The 18,947-nt window shown below is 30.6% G+C and overlaps 1 protein-coding gene and 1 long non-coding RNA gene across 4 annotated transcripts in view; both read right to left on the bottom strand.

Annotated features, from left to right (window-relative positions):
• Positions 1-12,610, bottom strand: part of LOC122499198 (cysteine-rich motor neuron 1 protein) — a 46,725-nt gene extending 34,115 nt beyond the window's left edge. Inside the window, exons 1-2 of one of the 3 annotated variants that reach the window (XM_043607377.1) lie at positions 12,058-12,610; positions 2,611-2,848 (exon numbers count right to left, since the gene is read on the bottom strand). In XM_043607377.1, coding sequence (XP_043463312.1) covers positions 2,611-2,659 — 49 coding nt within the window. In that variant the 5' untranslated portion in view covers positions 2,660-2,848; positions 12,058-12,610. Of the gene's footprint in view, positions 1-2,610; positions 2,849-6,197; positions 9,343-12,057 lie in introns of those variants that run through there. The other 2 variants (XM_043607379.1, XM_043607378.1) reach the window with 2 other exon arrangements.
• A 4,055-nt stretch (positions 12,611-16,665) lies between these two features.
• Positions 16,666-17,411, bottom strand: LOC122499201. The gene is made up of 3 exons (XR_006301311.1): positions 17,217-17,411; positions 16,905-17,122; positions 16,666-16,832 (listed from the first exon to the last, which is right to left on the bottom strand). It is a non-coding gene; the product is annotated as an uncharacterized LOC122499201 (long non-coding RNA).
• Between the last annotated feature and the right edge of the window lie 1,536 nt (positions 17,412-18,947).

The following is an 18,947-nucleotide window of genomic DNA, read 5'->3' as shown; positions in this document are numbered from 1 at the left end:
TTCACCCGCACATATGTGCACTGGACAAATCTAATGAAAGGCTTTTCTTGTGAAAATCGATCTTGTTCGCATAATCAGATTAATCTTCCACGGCGTGAATACAAACAATATCAAGGCATCTGACGTGTGTGTTCTAATCAGCAGTATTGCAATTTTTTTTTAAATCCCACAATGATGAGCAATCAATTTCACAAGACTTTGCATTTACTCCGGGAAGTAACATAATATGTATTGAAAATTGAATAGGAAGCATGAAACGAGAATGAAAATTAATATTTATTGAGTGAAAGGAAGAAAATTTATCGTCAACTTACGTCCGTTAGTTGAATTACTTGGTTCGAACCCACCACGTGTAAGACCCATTAATCATGAAAAAACTTTTGTTCAACTTTTTTATTAAAATCACATAAGAGAAGATTCTACGGTTTTTATTAGATAAAGAGTTACAAAAAGGCAACAAGAGAAGAAAAGAAAAAAAATTGCCAATTCTCTTTATGTAACTTCTGGGGGAGGAAATTACTTTTAAAAATTGTCTAAATAATTTTAAAAAAGAATCTATTTGCCAACCATAAAACGATTATTATTGTTATTGTATAATAAGAAAACAAGAAATGCATTATTTGTGGAATTGCGCGAGTATTTGACGTGATGTCTATATCCTGTGCATTTATGTCAATTTGCACAATGGGAATGGCTAGTTCGGCGTCAAATAATCCATGTAGGAGTATGGACATACATGTTTCAAGTGCTAGCTGCGAGCTATTTGCAATTACACATCACTCTCACTGGTAAGCTTTGAGTGCAGACAAACCTTAATTTGCTAAAAACAAATCTTTTTCAACACTATTGAATGTGCAAAGCTCATTGTTTTACGAATTAAACGAAAAAAGTAGTTGGGAATTTTATGCCATGGGAATAAATAATTATATTGTACTTTTAATAAAAAAAAGAAAATTAAATCCTGATATAAACATTGACGAGAGTTGTAAAGTTTAAATTTTAATATACTTCCTATTCTACTATATAGTTTCATTTTTGTCAGACTTTTTTGAATTTATTTTAGTGCACACATACTTTCAAAGACTACTTTTTTCTGTAAATCAAAAAAGTTTTCTTAACAACTCAAACTTTACCACTGCAATGTCCAATGTTCCTTAGTTTTTAACTCTTAAAATCTTCCCTCCTCCTACTCTGTCTGTAAAGGAAAGTTTTGCAGACCATGCGAAATGTGAGAACTATATCTACTTCATATACGTATTTAAGGTACATGCATCTGGCTTTTCATGCTTATTTGCTATTACTGCAATTTTTATTTTTTAAATCGTGAAAGACTGTTTCAAAATTAGTCATTTAGTATCATAATTCTATATGCATAATGTCAATTTTCCAAAAATTTATAGAAATAGAAATTAATCGATTTTCATAAATTAAAGAAATGTACCTATAAAAATAAATAAATATTTAAAAGAATTTTCATAATCATAAACTTCTCCACGAAATACATTATTTGACTACAGTTACGACCTAGTTAACTAAACCTAAACTATATCAAAATTCGATAATTGAAAATTCTTGGCCACAATTTGCTATTGAACTTGAACCGCAGTTAACCCTTCTTAACTTAATTTGACAAGAGTCAAATTAATGCGCATATACTGAACGGACAAATACAACATGTATTAGTTTCACTTATATTTTTAATATCGATTAATTAAACTAAACCATCTGAGAATAAAAATTTCCATGTGATTATTTATACAAACGTTTAAAAAAATACCAACATTTATTTATTCTTCATTTCAAAGTAAATGTATGGCATATCAACCTACATCTCATGTCCAAGCAAAAAAATGGTATACAACTCAAAAAGCACCACTGGCTAAACTTTAATAATGAATAAAAGCTGACAGAGGTCGTTAAAATCTTCTTTGACTAAAATTCGCATGTAACTTGTACAATTAAATGAAAGTAGACAATTTTCCTGTGCATTGTTTAAGAGAAATTTTATTTTTAGTTTAATTTAAATAATTAATATTAATACTGAACGTTTACGAAAAAAAGGCAATTCTGCATAGGATTCGTGATCCGAGTATTTACAAAATGTTATGAATATGTTCTTATTTTTATAATAAAAAAATAGTAACTTTAGGGATAAAGTAAAAAATAGCTTATTTCAGAATACATTTTTTCGGACATTCAAATGATATGGTAATGATATGGCATTCAAGAAGAATTAGTTTAAATTTGGTACATTAACGTTTATATTTATGTAATATATTGAATAAATAGTTGGAAGCGTTACTCTCCTTTAGTGTGCAAGTTTGAGAAGTTTAAATACAGATTTAGTTTAGCAAATTTTGCTAATAGGCGCTCTACAACAGGAAAGTGTCAAAGTTAACAAGTTTCGTATCAGAATATCTGCCCTGCTTAGATTGTCTGACAGATATTTAAAGTTTGATAAACTAATTTTCATCGTGAATGTAATAAAATCAGTTAATAACCCAGTTGAAATTTTAAGAATTCCCGCACAAGAGCTGGCTACTCACTATATAAATTGGCATTGTTTCGATAAATTCATTTGAAAGTGTGTAAAAGTGTGAAAAAACTTACCGATGAAGCAGGAGAGGACGAGAAATGCAGCTGCACGAGATGTAGTCATTGTGAGTGTGGTCTGAGTCCAATTTGAGAGAAGCAGTGGCTACGGCCACGTAAATGCAGGACCAGACATTGTAAGAGCAGGTATTAAAGCCTTCAATGTGGTTCAATATAATTAAGACGACTCACACGTAAGCGTTAATATGTGTTGCACTATAAAACTCTTCGCCTCACTTCTTTGTCTTCCTCCTCCCTGCAAAGAAATAACTCTCAATGAAACAAGTGTGTGGAATTGAATGTGAATACTTGTATGTATACATATATGTGAAACACTTTTGAGAGGAAACTCTATATTTGCAGTGTACGCAACCGCTCTTTCATCTTATTACATTTTTTTCAAATTCACCATGAAAGACTAATATTTATTTTATAATTTTAAGCATGAATAACTTTGATTTTTCTCTTTTGATCACATATATATGAACGTTTATCATTGCTTTATTCAAAACGTTTCAACCACCAATAGAGGAAAATGGGATAAAACCGAGTAATTGTGCAAATTGGCTGTTTGCAGAGAATCAACTGAAGCAGAAGTTGACGACGACTGGACAGTATTGGCATTGGCGTCGAAGCATTTTACAAATACTAGTTACTGTTTTTCTATGTGTCGTCGACTCGTCGACTCGTCCACTCGTCGACGAGTCGCTATGTTAAATTTGCGGATCATATTTTATTTTTCAATAAAAAGTGTCGAAAACAACTCTATATTTTTTGTTCAGGTTATGAACACTGTTAAAACACGGTTTTCATTTTACGCCTTGCAAAAAAAGACATCTTTTTTTAAATGTAACTTAAGTCTGCTTAATTTCAGCAGACAACAAAGAGAAAAAATATCTGTGTCACTGATACAAGCTCTGCAACTTATTTCTTTCAATAGATTTTTTGCTGCCTTCCAGATAAGCTTAAAATTATTTTTAACTATTTTTACAGTGACTTATACTGCACGATAAGGATTATAATATTTTTTCCAAATAGACGTCCCAGAAAGTTTCTAGCAAACTTTCAAACTTGAAATGTAAATGCAATATGAAAACAAATGTGTTTTTTTTTGTTCTTGAATTTTTAAACCTATATACTTAATAGAATAGAACATTCTGTACAAAACTGCAAAACTGATCGTTAACGCAAAATTTACATTGAAAAGAATTTTTCAACTTTGTTCCAGATAAATATGATAATCGACGTCAGTGACTTTCGTCCGTTTTTGAATAAGTAAACCTCACACATATTGTGTACACACATTGTGCATACCAAAGAACTTTTTACAAGGTTAAAACACGATAAGTTTTTATTCAAACACAGAAGAAACCTAGGTTCAAAATTAGTGAGCTGCGACAAAAATGAACCTTGTATAGCGCCACGTTTAGAAATTTTATTCATATTCAGCTGACAAATTTTGTTTTATAACTTAAATGAAAGAAGAATATTAAAGAGAATCCATAAAATCTTTCAAGAAATGAGAGAAGCGCGAGTCCAGTTTATAAACAAATAAAGAATATTCTGCCTTTTGCAAGCTTATTAAACTGTCTTTCTAGAAACTTATTGATTGTTTGATTTTGCTTAACATATTCTAAATAGTCTACGTTTACAAACTGTTTCGGAATGTGTGGATTCCTATATGCCATCAAGCTTAAAGTGGTATGAGAAATGAGGTTCGAAATCGAAGCCAAAGTTCAGTATTTGTTTGGCATTTGAGTACTTTTCGGAATGTCCAGAGTTTAAATTCTTGTAGTTAAACACACTGAATTCCTAAAAATTCCTATTTTTAAAATCTATTAAGACTTGAGAAATACAAGTTTGAGTTAAAGTTGAATACAAGTTTAATGCTAATCACTTTACAGGCGATTGCTGATGAATAATTTAATAATTTCGCGAAAATCGCGAAAATCGCGATTATCGGCAATTATTAATTAACACCTGTTTATTGCATATAAAGAAGAGAATGAAACTGAATGAAACCAAAAGACGACAAAAAGGAAACAAGTGTATGTGTCTATTGTTTTTTGTTTTCCATAAAGAAGATAGGAGCGACAATGTAATTACTACTGAAGACGCACACTCTTTTAAGATCCTATGACATAGATTACAACTATAACTTCTATGCAGAACCACTTGTTGCTGCATAATTAATAATGCTAGGCAAAAACACAAGTTGTGATTTACAGATTGAAATGCAACAAGAACAAACTCTTTGTCTCACTTTTTGCGTCAGCGTCACATAAAAACTTTCTTTATAATTATATAAACTCCAGTGATGTAATCACAAATGTAAACCTATAAAGTAGGGCGATTTCTGACATTTAACTTGATAGTGGTACCAATTAATCAAGAGTCTTATTGCAACTAATTAAAATGTATTTACTAAACAAAAAATAAATTAGAAAGAAAGTCAATCTAATAATGACTTATTTTCGAGTTAAGATTAGCACCTAAATAACTTATATTTCCGTTCGAAAAGTTTTACATCGAACCTTCTCTACAGCAAAGAAAAGTATTCTTGGAATCCGAGAAGATTTAGTTCTTGGATCAAAAGATCAGTTCAACACCTAAAAGTTTAAGAGACTTGTTCTTGTCAGGTAAACAGAAAAAGACTTTAAAATAGAGTTTTTCATTTAAAACACCATTGTTTATGCACGTCTTGACAAAAAATTATTAATATACAAGTAATTCAAGAAATTACCAACTGTTTTAAAAAATACGTTTATTGTTCATTATTCAATTGATAATCTGAACTGAATGTAACTACGCGGTGATTTTCTCTCTCAGAATTTCAGTCATAAAAGCAATTTTAAAAGTCGGTAGACTTGTACAATGTAAAACTTTTTTAATGTACAGTTCATAATATTGAGGAAATGAATTTCAACTAGATCTTGTGAAACTTTTAAGTGATACAATTATTGCGGCTATAGAAATCTGATTAGATAAAACGGGTTTGAGAGATTATATTTTAACAAGTTAATTACAGTAGATAATTAGTTGCAATTTTTATCAATGATTAAAAAATAAAAGAAATTGCGAAAGGTATTTTTTAAATTTTGCATTATATACATATACACACACGTAAGAAGTGACTTTTGCATTTGATCGCGGTTGCTACTGTTCCCTTCTCTCGAGTTTTGGTCGAACTGAATTCACCGACACTATTTCACCCACACCCAACAAATGCCACCATATGTCAAAATTTAATCTCGCGATCTAATCTCAACTCGCTATTTTCCATGCATTCACATTACTTTTATTTTCGCTTTAGAATTTAATCTCTGAGTAAAAGAATTCATGGAATAAAACGTTATTCAACGGTGGATTTTCTTTGACAGAAAAAGTGTTTTTAATTTTATTCGCTGCAGTTTAAAATATTCTCAATATTCACTTAGTGGGAAAGTAAAATTTATTTCATTATTATACCTAATAATCTATAACTTCCCTCCACATATTTCTTCTATTTAGATAACCGAGTTATTTTAATATAAATGAATTTTCTTTTTTCTGCGTAATGAAATTGGTGAATGGATTTAAAGTTAAAAGTCAAGTTTGTAACTTACACATTTCGACGCGAAGCCAATTTTCTAAGTCTTTACTACTTCAGCGTTTCTTAAAGTTGGCGACATGGTGTAACATAAAAATTGCACAAACAGGCGCAAAAGTGATCGTAAACTAAAATAATAGCCACAAGGGATCTTTCATCCAACTACCAATAAAAGTTCATTGAAGAACTTAAGAAGCACACAAGCCAATAGCAGCTTAAAGAGCAGAAAATTCGATCGACTCTTATATAAACGAGCAATACATCTTACACGATTTTCTTATAAAAAATGAAATATAAAACAAATTGTTAAAACGCATTTTAACATTGAATTACAAAAAAAAAACAATTGCATTTTATTACACACTGTCAATTGTTGTTGCAAGAAAAAATCCATAGTTTTGACAACGTTTCGTTGAAAAATGTAGTTTTTCACACTTTCCAAGATATTAGTATATATATACTGATTTATTAATATAGGTGCAAAAGTTTGAAGAAACGTGTCTGTGCGTAAACCGCAGAAGCAGACACGTTTCCAGAAAACATAAAAGAAACTTATCGTACTAGTTTTTATATTTAACAGTACGTGCATATCATGCTGCACTGAATATAAAAGATAAAGCAAGAACCACCAGAAATTAATGTCATTTTTAGATAATTTCATTTTTATAATAAATTAAAATTTCTAAAATTTCAAATGCACACATTTACAAGTTATTTTAAAATTGACTCGATCAATATCATTCCATTGTTAATAGGAAGAGAAAAAATGTGAAGAATTAATAAAACAAAATGCATAGCAGATCGAATTGCGATTAGATTGTTAATCATTCCCGTCCGGATGTGACAATTTATTCGAGGAACCAAACACACTGATAGTTGTTTACTCTTGGATCGAATTTATTTATCGCTGGAATATCGCGATAACGATGTTTAATATATTGCAACGTTATATTTATCTTTTATATAGATCCTGCAAATAGCAGAATCTGTATACAGAGGGAAAATAAAAAATATTGCATGACAAAAATAACTGTGAATTATTTTTTGAAAAATGAAAAAAATTCTAGTCAAATAAGAAGTGATTACCATACATTATAAGTATATGTAGATTTGCGTGTGAATTAAGCTATTCAAAAGATTCTCTTAGCACGCGTCGAGTCGAGTCGCGTCGCGTCTCGTCTCGTCGCGTCGGGAATCTTCTAGAACAAGTTGACCTAGGTTGCATATGCTTTTTTTTATTTCGTCACCCGACACCCACATCTCGCTATACAGAAGGATTTAAATAATATTACAACAACAACAACAACAACAACAACAACAGATTATGAATAGGTGATAATAATAAAGATGTGTAACTGATACAATAATAGCTCAATGCGTAAGAGTGTCGCACTGGTGACTCATAGAAAATACTGTTCAGCTCAAATCAAAAGAGACATTGATTGGCTGGTGGCTGCAAATAAATGGAATGGAGAATATTTCTCAATTACTTGAAATATTAGCTAACGGACCAGACCGTTTGCACCAAATCCAAATGTATTATCTGCGAGATGAAATTTTCCCCTCTGGCTGTCTCAAGAAGTGTAAAACAAACACTTTTCTGTTTCAATTTTCTGCTTTTCAATTTGCAGTAATAGCTTATGAAAAATTCACTTTCATTATCAAATATAATTGAAGAAAAAGTTTATTCTATACACCGGTAGTCAATTAAAAAAGAATATAAATTGAAAATTTAATAATCATTATTAAATGAAGATACACATGGAGATAATGAAATAAATTATCATCAATTATCATCAATTATCATCAGTTACGGATAAAATTAATTTTCATTTATGAAATTTTCTTCTTTTACAACTAAATGAGGGTTTCTTTGTGCCAGAATCGCTCAACAATTCAGGGTTTAAGCCGATATGGGAGCTGTACTGATTCCATGGACGATTTACGGAAGGAACGCTTAATTGAATTTTCATTAAATTTGCGTTTCGCATACCATTTCGCTTCCATCCACTCATACTATTATACGTCTGTTACGAACCAAAGTGCTAATTGGAAATTTAGACGAAGGCACACAACACAGTGCGGTTAACTGAAAACTCTATTTGGCCCAACAATTTTTACTTTGCAAATTCCCCCAAAATTTGTCCCTGATTATTATTACCCTTAAAATTAGAAGCGGGAAAATTCATGTAGTCTCTTTTGAGAACAATTTAAGTGCACACGATCACGTTTTGCCACAATTTTACTCTTGCTATTTTGAACACGTCCTTGGAGAACTGTAAGTTTCTAGGGATGAATGGCAAGCTTTTATCTCCAAGTGAGAACCTATCAAACACAGTATTTGCTACCGGAAGTGCTCATTTATTTCTCTAAGTGTGTTTTCTTAAAATGAGCAAATGCCTTATGAGAGTCGATCTGTTGAAAACAGAGTTTACAAACATTTCTGAGCAAATGAGATCCGTCATAAATTTTTGTCGAAACTTGCCGCACTTCTTCTCCATTACGAAATCCCAGTTAATCCACAAATCTCCCTCTGCTCTGATTTATATGACAACGAAATTTTCTCAATGTCAGAAATTATAAAAAAAAACACGCATACAAAGTTAAAGAGACGTGGGCAGATTGATTACACATTAAATGATAAAATTTATCAAGTGAGGAATGCGCATAAGCACTGTTTAATTTACCTATTCACTGATACAAAGTTTGATTTACGAAACTGGGAAAGTTGCAATTAAAATTCCTGAATTTCTTATCTCTTTCCCTGTTTGCAAATTGTAATAACATTATCAGTGAAGATGAATACTCTCTAGAAAGTTGAGTTTGCATCAAACATAAATAAATAAATAGGTTTTTGAAATGTGATACGAAATTGCATTTCAACTTTGTGAAAATAAAATAATGAAAAAATAAAAAACTTTTTGCTGCTTTTACACTCAAATTATTAGTGCAATTCTTGGCGCTTTAAAAAATTGAAAGTGAATAAAAAAATGACTATCGTTCACCGACTGTAATTGGAGGAACCCCTCAATCGAGTCATCGAAGCGATAACTTGGCACCGCTTAGATGGTAATCACTTGATTATAGCAGTGAAAGTCAACAGAACAGATAAAATGCACAAAGAAAAAACAAAGCGAAAGATATACTCTTAATGTTCCTCTCGGTTGAAAGTGCAATGACTCGACATTCTTTTTCAATACTTTAAATGAGATTGACAAATATGTTAATCAGAAGACAAAGAAGAAAGCTAGACAGTTGAATGTTCCAATTTCGATTCAATAATGAATTTATTCTCCATTTACAGGAAAAAAAGCTTGAAAACGTTTTTCAAGTTTTAGAATATTATTTCATTCTGTACTGCAGGAATAATTATTATAGAGGAAAATGTCGTGATCAAAATGCTTAAACCAATTAATACAGAATGTGTTTGAATAGAGGAATAATAAAATTTTATAGGAAATCTCTGTGCGGTTTCATCTCCCGGAACGAAGCCTCCAAAATTCAATTGACCATTATACTTAATGGATTGAACAGCCATGGGTTGAATTATTGACGCAAAGTGATCGTTATCAAGCCACGAGTCAATTTTCCTAAATGGCATGTGTATACAGTGTTTAAATTCCATCAACTAACGCCCAAATAAAAATCCCCTTTATCACATGGAAAATTTTAATTATATTATTTAAAAAAATCAAAGAAAAATCAGGTTCTCGCATTAACAACACAGTTGATTTTAAATTTCTGAAAACATTCCTGAACGAAGAACGAACGACCTAGTTTAGAATAATCTTGGAGGGGTTTGTTGCGTGTGACGTGGATTTATTGAGGACTTGACGCTAAAGAGGAGAAACAAACGAGAAGAAAGAGATGGAGATAAACGGCGATACTTATATTAATCGTTGACGCGAATTGAGATGATACGCGGTGCAACAACACAGAGAATGCAATTTTCAATTTGACGAATCAGCACATCCAAGTCTATTTCAAATTAAATTCACTGACTGCGAATCAACAATTTCCTGTCACATCACAAATTCGAGTCAAATGAATTTCTCTATCCGGAGCTAATAGAGAAATTATCTTTATGCCAATTTAGTCACCTGGATTAGAATTGCGAGCACCAAATGCTATTTCGAACAAAGAATTTTATAACATTGTTGATAACATTTATTGCGCATATGTATTTCCTAAAAACCTGTCATTAAATTTCAATTTTCTTAAAAGAAAAATTAAAAAAAAAACCCCCCTTATCGTTCGCGTTTTTTGTGAGTAGAAGCAGAATATTGTTTTCCAGTGAAATCATACAAATACACAATTTGCACTGGTAAGCTGCATTGAAAATATTTTCAATATCAAAACTTATCTGAAGAATTAAATTTCAAGTTTTTAAAACTTTCATTACCGGTTCTAAAATTACATTTCAAATTAAACAGAATGGTATACTAATGTTCATAACTTCTGCAGGAATGCAAAAGAAATGAACAGAAAGAATGAACATTAATAAATGAACAGAAAGAAATATATTTAAGAAAGGAACAAATAATTTCGAAAAAAAGATGAATAAATGCTAGTAAACTTAAAAGTTTTCATTGTAAAAAAACAATAAATGCCTTGTTAGTGAAAAATGGTTGTTAAATTCATCTTTCAGGAGAAATTAAATACCGTGCTGGAAAAATGATTAAAAAAACTGAAATCGAGGAAATTTAATATGAATGTTTTGAGAGAAAAAAGAATTCAACTTGCCTCGTTGAACGACGCGGCAGGCCGTGCGCGAATCGTTGAATTTTCGATTTTATATGCCACCCACCTGACCAAACCAAAGAATTATTACACTATTCATGGAAATTTCTTTAATTTTTCCTCTTTGTAAATTTAATGCAAATTTCCCTAAACAATTTGAATTAAGAAAATTAATTTTTTTATATTTATATTTTTAGTCTGAATTTTTACGCTGAAACTTTATTTCGTGCTTCACTGATGAAATTTATATGTTTATTCGAAATATGAATCTTCTTTTCCATCTTTCTATAAGCCCTTCTTAACAATAGGAGCTTGAAAGAAAAAAGAAATCTTCACCATCGTATTTCTTCATTTCGAATATAAAGGCGGAATATGTATTTTGAATCAAACAATTTTATTCATGAAATAATGAGAAAGCAGCCTCGAAATCTGCTCCTGTCTTGTGCATGTGTTTCATTTTTATTTCACTCCACCATCAATGAGTGAAAGAATCTAAATGACCTTTTTCTTTCTCTTCCGTATGTTATACAGAATGTGACATTCCGGCATATATACATTCGCGGTTTGGATTCAACCCACAGGGTTGCCTTCAAACGCGGTGAATGTTACATTCTTTCATAAAAAAATAATGTATGCAAAAAAGGAACGGCACAGCATAAAATATAATTAAAAGACATGCATATTGAAAGTCATCGAAAAAGCCGCAAAAGCAGTAGTTGAAATGGAATAAATATTTTGCAATGCAAAAATGCAATTTCAATTAAATGTGTACGTTCGCGGAAAGTTGGACAATCCGTTTTTAGTTCCTTGATAATCGAAAAAAAGATTCTCTCGCGCATTCCAATGACGATAACGAGACATTCCTTTGCTTATTTTTCTTGCAAAATGATGCTTATTACCTGCGATAGACAAAGGCGCTTATCAAACACGATAAGAATGAGAGATATTTCCCGAAAAGATGCGTTTGTAACTATAAATAATAATTAATAATTCGATTTTGTAAAATTATTCTCGCACATATCTGGGAAATGTCGAAAATTTATCGGTTTTCGTCCGCAATAACCTAGCTCAACGTGTTTCATCTTTCGCCTCGATTCCGACTCGCCAGCACGAGAGCTTCAAGAAAATAGTCTTACCTGCTTGACAATTCGCTTCAGCAAACGATTGCACACTCACGAACATTATACTGAAACGTCGTTGCGAGCACGCACAACTCACAATCAGTAACATTTTTCCCTACACCTTAGCACCACTCCTATTTCCTCAACTTCCGGTATCAAGCATCACATTTTTCTCCGCTCACAATAATGACAAAAGTATAACAGTTGTCAGTTAAGGCTAAGGCTATGCATACGAGTCACTCAATTGCAAATACTCCACAAAGTGCACATTGCCTTGCTGTCAAAGCAGGAAATTGAGAAGCAATCTTAATTGCAGCAGTGATAAGGACTGAGACATTCCAAAAAGAAGCGGGCACAATCTTAAGAAGCGGATCAATTCTATCAACAACTCACTAAACTGTCTAAATTCTAAATTTGGCCTAGGTCAAACCAAACGACATAATTAATTGAGAACGGTCCAATGAGTCATTGCCATAAAAAGTGCGCTGACAGCGATCCAAACTCTACACTACGCGCCACACACGCCACAATACTCTCGCGAAGCGCAGGCGAGCGACTGGCCCGCGGAGCGAGTGGCCACGGGTTAAGTAAGCCTTCTTCGGTCGGTATATCAACATAATATATACTTCGAGTCAGTCTTCCACTCAAAATAAGCAAATAGTATTTGCAGGGTTGCTACAGAACCTGGCAAACCTGGAAAAGTCAGGGATTTTTTAAAAAAAGGTCGGGAATACCTGGAAATGTCATGGAAATTTGAAATGCCTGGAATTTTATTCCACTTAATATTTTTTACTACATTTTTTCTTTTAAAAAATGATGTCCTGGAATTCCTGGAAATGTCCTGAAATATCCTTGAATTTTCCATATTTTGCCTTTAAATATTCAATAATTTAAAAATTTTACTCAAATTTAAAAAAATAATTTTTTTGATCCTTTAAAAAATAATTTTAATTTGTCGTTTGATTAAAGAATCTGATATCTATATATAATATTGATTTTTAACTCTTTTTATAATAAAATAAATATTTTTGTTCAAGTAGGTTAATTTAAATTATGTTATTACACATGTAAATGTCCTGGAATGTCCTGGAATTTTAAGTCATATTTTCAGTAGACACCCTGTCTGTGCTTTAATAATAATCAAATAGAGATAATCTAACGTGAATATTTTTATAATACAGAAAAATTCTAATTTATTATTATTAGGCCAATTTTTCTTCAAAAATTGCTCTAATTTATAATGTTCAAAAGGTGACCTGGAAATTTATCAGATTTGGTACTGGAAAACCTGGAAAAGTCATGGAAATTTAAAAACAGACTTCTGGTAGCAACCCTGAAATACCCAAAACTCCTTAATATTTCATTCATTTTATTAGGAAATAATTTTAATACAATTTTCAACAAATTTCTCAAAAAATTAAATTATTCTTCAAAATTTTATTAAAATTTGTCAAGAGAATTCAATTATTTTAAAATTTGTTGATAAATTTCTTTGTGAGAATTCAATTTTGAAAAACATTCAATAATTGAATAAATTATTTATATAATTGTATTTAAATATTAATTGAATTCTCGTAGAATTTTCTAATAATTATTGATTTAAAAATGTATTTCAGTTAAAATTTCAGATTATAATTGAATATAGAAAGCATTATAGCGCAAATTTTTAGAAATAATTGAATTTTCAAAAAGTTTCAAATTAAAATCTTTTCGAAAATTTCAACTTTTCATAATTTTAATTAAGAATTTTGTAGAATTAATTTTTTTCAAAAAGTTTAGTGAAATTTTTTTTTAATTATTTGAAGTTTTTAATTTCTAATATATTTAATTGAAGAATTTAGGAATAATCGGTATTTCGTAAAATTAAATTGTAAACAAAAGGATTTGAAAATTCTCAAAGTTTAAAAGTTTAAATTTTTATAAAACATGAAGAAAGCGATCGATATCTTCATGTTTTATAATAATATTCTTATATGCTATTGAATTTGAAATAAGCAAAAGCGTGAAAACCCTGATGAAGTATTTTTCAGAAATAGTTTACTTCGCCCTATCTTCAGTTAAATCAGACGATTCGTGAAGTTCACTATCAACCTAATTAGATAATTGATTTCTTATGCAAATGAGTATGTAAAAATGACACAATATACAAATACGATCATTAATTTATTAACTTGAAATATGCAACGCCAATGAGCGCAAATATGATATATTGAAATTAAAATTTAATCACTTTACCGCAATTAAATTACATGAAAATAATCCAAGTTTCTATTATTAGAACCAGGTCTACGACCCAATTTCACCAAGAATATTGAATTTTGTAAATTTCTTTTTTAGAAAAAGACTTTATTATACATTTAATAATTCTAGAATAAGATTTGCATTTGCTGGGGAAAAATTGATTTTCGCATTATTATTTAATCTTTGAATTAAGCGGAGAAATTATTAAACACAATTAGTTTTGCACAAATGCCGTAAGCTCGTTACTTATAACATCGAGCAGTTCGCCGCATTATTATAATTGTGCCTCTTAACCGCACTTATCCCTTTTATTTAAAGATTCAATTCTCAAGCAGATAATCTCTATTTTGAAAATTATCAATAATTTTTGCATATTAATAACCATATTAAATTTTATTATTTAAATTGGTCTTTCATGTCAAGAGCTTCGAGTTTTTTTTCCCAACACTGGTCTTTTCACTGTAAGCTACATTGTAGTTAAATTAATTCTTTTTTCTTTTTTTTTTTGCCTTTTTAAAAATCCAAGAAGGACAGGATCTTTTCCGATTGCGTTCTTCACAAACGTGTAATAAAGTAGATTGTCGAAAGACCTGTTTGAAGTTTATTTTTACGAAACGCCAAGGGCAAAATCGTTACTGAAGGTAGCTTCAGTATTTTTCTTTTATTCGCCCCAGTGAACGTTTGGCGAAGAAATAAAGGAACGCCGTATCCGCAGAATGGATATCAAAGGCGTGTATCGCTAGATATAAATTACAATTGCGAGCAAAAAAATCACTTGAAAAACTATGAAAATAAAAATATGCTTGTTGTGGAATTTATCACTAGTCAACGTGTGTACTTGACTAGTTACGTCATTTTCATCAATATTTGTGGAAATATTCTAGGTACTCTGCGTACTCTTTAAAAAGTTCCCGAAGAAATTACTAAACTTTTAATTCTAATTAATTTAATGCGAATTGTACGATCTATACGTTTGTTTTAATTAGTTTCAACTCACTCTTAAACTTAATTCAATGAATTCTTTTTATCTCTTCAAATTTGTAATTTTAACTCCATTATCGTTTTACTAGAAAATATATTTAAATTTTCAGTTTCATTTTAAAAAGGAAAATTAACGCAACAGCTTGGCGCCTTAAAAACAACTTCTCTCCTTGCTTCAAAGCATACTTAGATACAAGTATGTCGAATTCAAAAAGTAAATAAATAAATTAAAATTTATTCTTTAGAATAAAATTAAATTTTTTAAACGTGTGGCATTTTTTTTTTTTTTTTTTTTTTTGAACAAAATAAAATATGAAACTTTATCGAATTCGACTCGAACGTAAAGAAGAAAAATATTGTCTTCAAAACACAGGAAAAAATAATTTCAGTTTGCATATTGGTTTCGTATTTATTTTCTTTTTATCAAACGAATTGATAATGTTAATCCTTTCATAAATACAAGTGTTGAGATTAAAAAAAAAAAAACTCGACATTTTTCAATAATTTTTTCTCGTTATTTAATTAATTCATTCGAAGTTAATCTAAATAATGATAATAATAATAATAATAATAATAAATATTCATTATATGCAAAAAGAGTAAAACGACTTAACAGATTTGCAAGTAAAAAGTTACCCTAGCTGTCACTTTCTGGGAAAGAATGGATTACTTGTAAAAGGAGTCTCAAGGAAAACGAATATAGTTAAAACATATTGACGAAGTGCCCTGTGATCTCAAAGAAAAAGAAGAAAAACATGAAAAAGGGAAATACGCGAGAAAAGAAATCCCAGCAGGTTGGCAAGCTTTATCCAGGTCATTTCAAGTCCTCGCTCGAATATAAAAGACAATTTAATTAGAGAGGGATTTTGTAAAGGACGATGGACACCTCATCAAAAAGAAATACTACTTTTAGAAATGTTGAATTCACAAGCTGATTTTACATGAAAATCACGTATATAATTTTACAACCTTCAAAATAGTCCCGAGTGTATATATGTATAAAAAAGCTGCGTCGCACTTTTTTCCATTATTATACAAAACGCGTAAAAACACTATTTTACAAAAATTATAAATAAACATTATTTACAGTGTTGGAATAGATAAATATTTGTTAATAAAAGTGCTAGTTTAAAATCGAGAAGAAAACTGTACCGTAGTACCTATAGTAGAAAAGACAACATGTCATTTCAAGAAGACATGGCCTTTGAGGAACTCGTTCGATATCAGAACTTGTATTCTCAAATATATATTTTCCAATTTCTTGTCGAAACCTACTCTATTTTCGCAGTATCTATTGTAAATTGAAAAACAGAAAAAAAAGTTTATACACAATATTATTTCTTTGGTAAAATTAATTATTATTTTATTTGAAATCAAACACTTTTAATTTTTATATTTTACACTTTTTATTGTCTTTCTCCCCTAAAATGATCGTTAATGATCGTTAAAGATCGTTAAACATTATCGTTATATTGAAATATATATAAGTTTAAATAAATGATGCAATTTTTGTAAACTATTAGTAACTTTTCCCTTTATCGGAAATGGAAGTAGGTGTATCAGCATTGCTGAAACGAGAAAATTGGAATATACTGCCTAGTATAAAACGATATAACGTAAAATTTCTATATGATGCTTACACTAAAGAACCCACTATTTTCTTCATGAACTCGTATAATGCAAAAAGCTCTAAAAATCATTTCTTGAATAAATAATGCAGAATTTCATTAAAAATGTAAAAACATGTGGGCTGTGTTCCTTTTTATTTATATACTATATTTATACTATATTTATAGTAATACAATACAAAATTTTCAACACATTATGGCAGAGAACTGCGTTTCTTGCTTTAGCACACCTGCAATTGTAAAATAGTTATTTCACTTGTAATTTATTTACACTTATTGTTGAACATTGATTAATAAAAAATGATTAATAAAAAATGACTCAACGAAAAGATTTTTATGCGCATTTTGCCTGGACGGCGACCCTTAATTTTCTACAGTTTCCAGTGCAGCATTGCTCATCGGATTGACAGTCGAGTCTTGATTTAATGCATTCACCATTAATTGGCACTATGAAAAATAAAACACAGAGGGCAATGAACAAAAGAATCCTCCTTGGATACATTTTACATTCGACTAATTTGTTGCGGAGATAATGTGCTATATATATACCCTCTTTCAATACATTTATGGTAAACATTTGCTTCTATAAACCACTTTTGCTTGACATTTAAAAATGCATATACCGCAACAAAAGAATGTTAAATCATTTGTCAGATAAAACAAATCTTTTTGCAAACAATGATATATGAAAACAACTGACATTAATTCCCAGCTTTTCAAAATGTATATACAAGACAACTGAAACAATTACTATAAAATCTATTTTGAGGTGAGCTTTTAAGATGCAAAACGCAAAAACCAAGTAAAGTTCCTCCTTGATGTGTCTGTTTATGAAAATTAATTATTCGCAATCGCACAAGTGTTTTTCGCAATTTTTGTTTTTATTTACGGATGAATAATCTTTTTTTAAACTCTTGAATTCTATTATTGTCGCGTGCAATTTATTACTTGTGCAACTGTGCTGTTTTCGTTTAATTATATTGATTTTTAAACTAATTTTATTTTATCCACGTTTTTTAAAAATTGTTGCATTTTCTCTCAAAGAGAAACGAGAAGCAAAAGAAGGGAATGTAAAATTAAAAAATAGCTGCTGGTTGCGCGTGAGAGCTGCGTCGCACATTTTGGGCTAGACTAAAGCGTCATTACAATATTCTACACATTATCATTTGAAATTAATTTTGATAGAGGATGAGCGTAAATTTGATGCAAAAAAGTCTTTTCAACGGTGTGCAATTCTTTTCCAGTAATTTTCTCATGAAGCTTGCAGAAAAAATTTCATTTGAATAACTAAACGTCAGCCCCCGTTATACGTGAGCTTTAAAGTTTGCAATGACCGCAGAGCGTGATTTAACGCATAGTGAAAAATTAAATATGAGTATGATTTTAGACGAACAATTTCTATGTAAATTCGACCAATGTAATTCGACCCTTCGCTCTCGAATATTTTACAATGCCCATTGTTTCTCTCCTGCTGGGAATCACATTTGTGAGGAGTGTGAGTTTATCGTATCGGATTATGTGAGTCGAAATATTTTCGAAGAAAGCGCAAAGTTTGTAGGAAGAAATTCAAATTCATTATATACGCCCTCATGAAAAACTCATGAAAAACTCATGAGGCTTTATAACTTTAACCATTAGCTTAATTTTTGTTTTACCCATCGAGTTTCATTGAATAAAACTGTGTTTATCCGGAAATAAAATAAAGGATAATTTTTTCATGGGAGATGGTAATTTCCAATAGAGAGCTAGCCGGGCTAAAACGAGAACTTGTCAAATCGATTTATACTTTGCGCAATCTTGAAGCAGGCTTTGCAGAATGGAAGGAACGCTCGCTTAAGATAATTTAGTTTGCATTGAAATGAGCATCTTGTGGCATTTTAACAGTGTCTTATTCTTCTTCGGCAACTTGATAGATGCAAACGAAAGTTGTTGACGCTGGTTGTCGCGGCAAATAATTGAAAAGGGTGTCTGAATATTTAAGTGTTGAAGATAAATTTCCCCCATTGGATTCAGCCGTCGATTATGCAAGAAGCCAGGCAGCAGGCAGGCAGGCAG

Source organism: Leptopilina heterotoma, unplaced genomic scaffold, assembly GCF_015476425.1.
Source record: "Leptopilina heterotoma isolate Lh14 unplaced genomic scaffold, ASM1547642v1 Lhet_166, whole genome shotgun sequence".
NCBI classification, from domain to species: Eukaryota; Metazoa; Arthropoda; class Insecta; order Hymenoptera; family Figitidae; genus Leptopilina; species Leptopilina heterotoma.
This window is presented reverse-complemented; position numbering and strand designations above follow the sequence as displayed.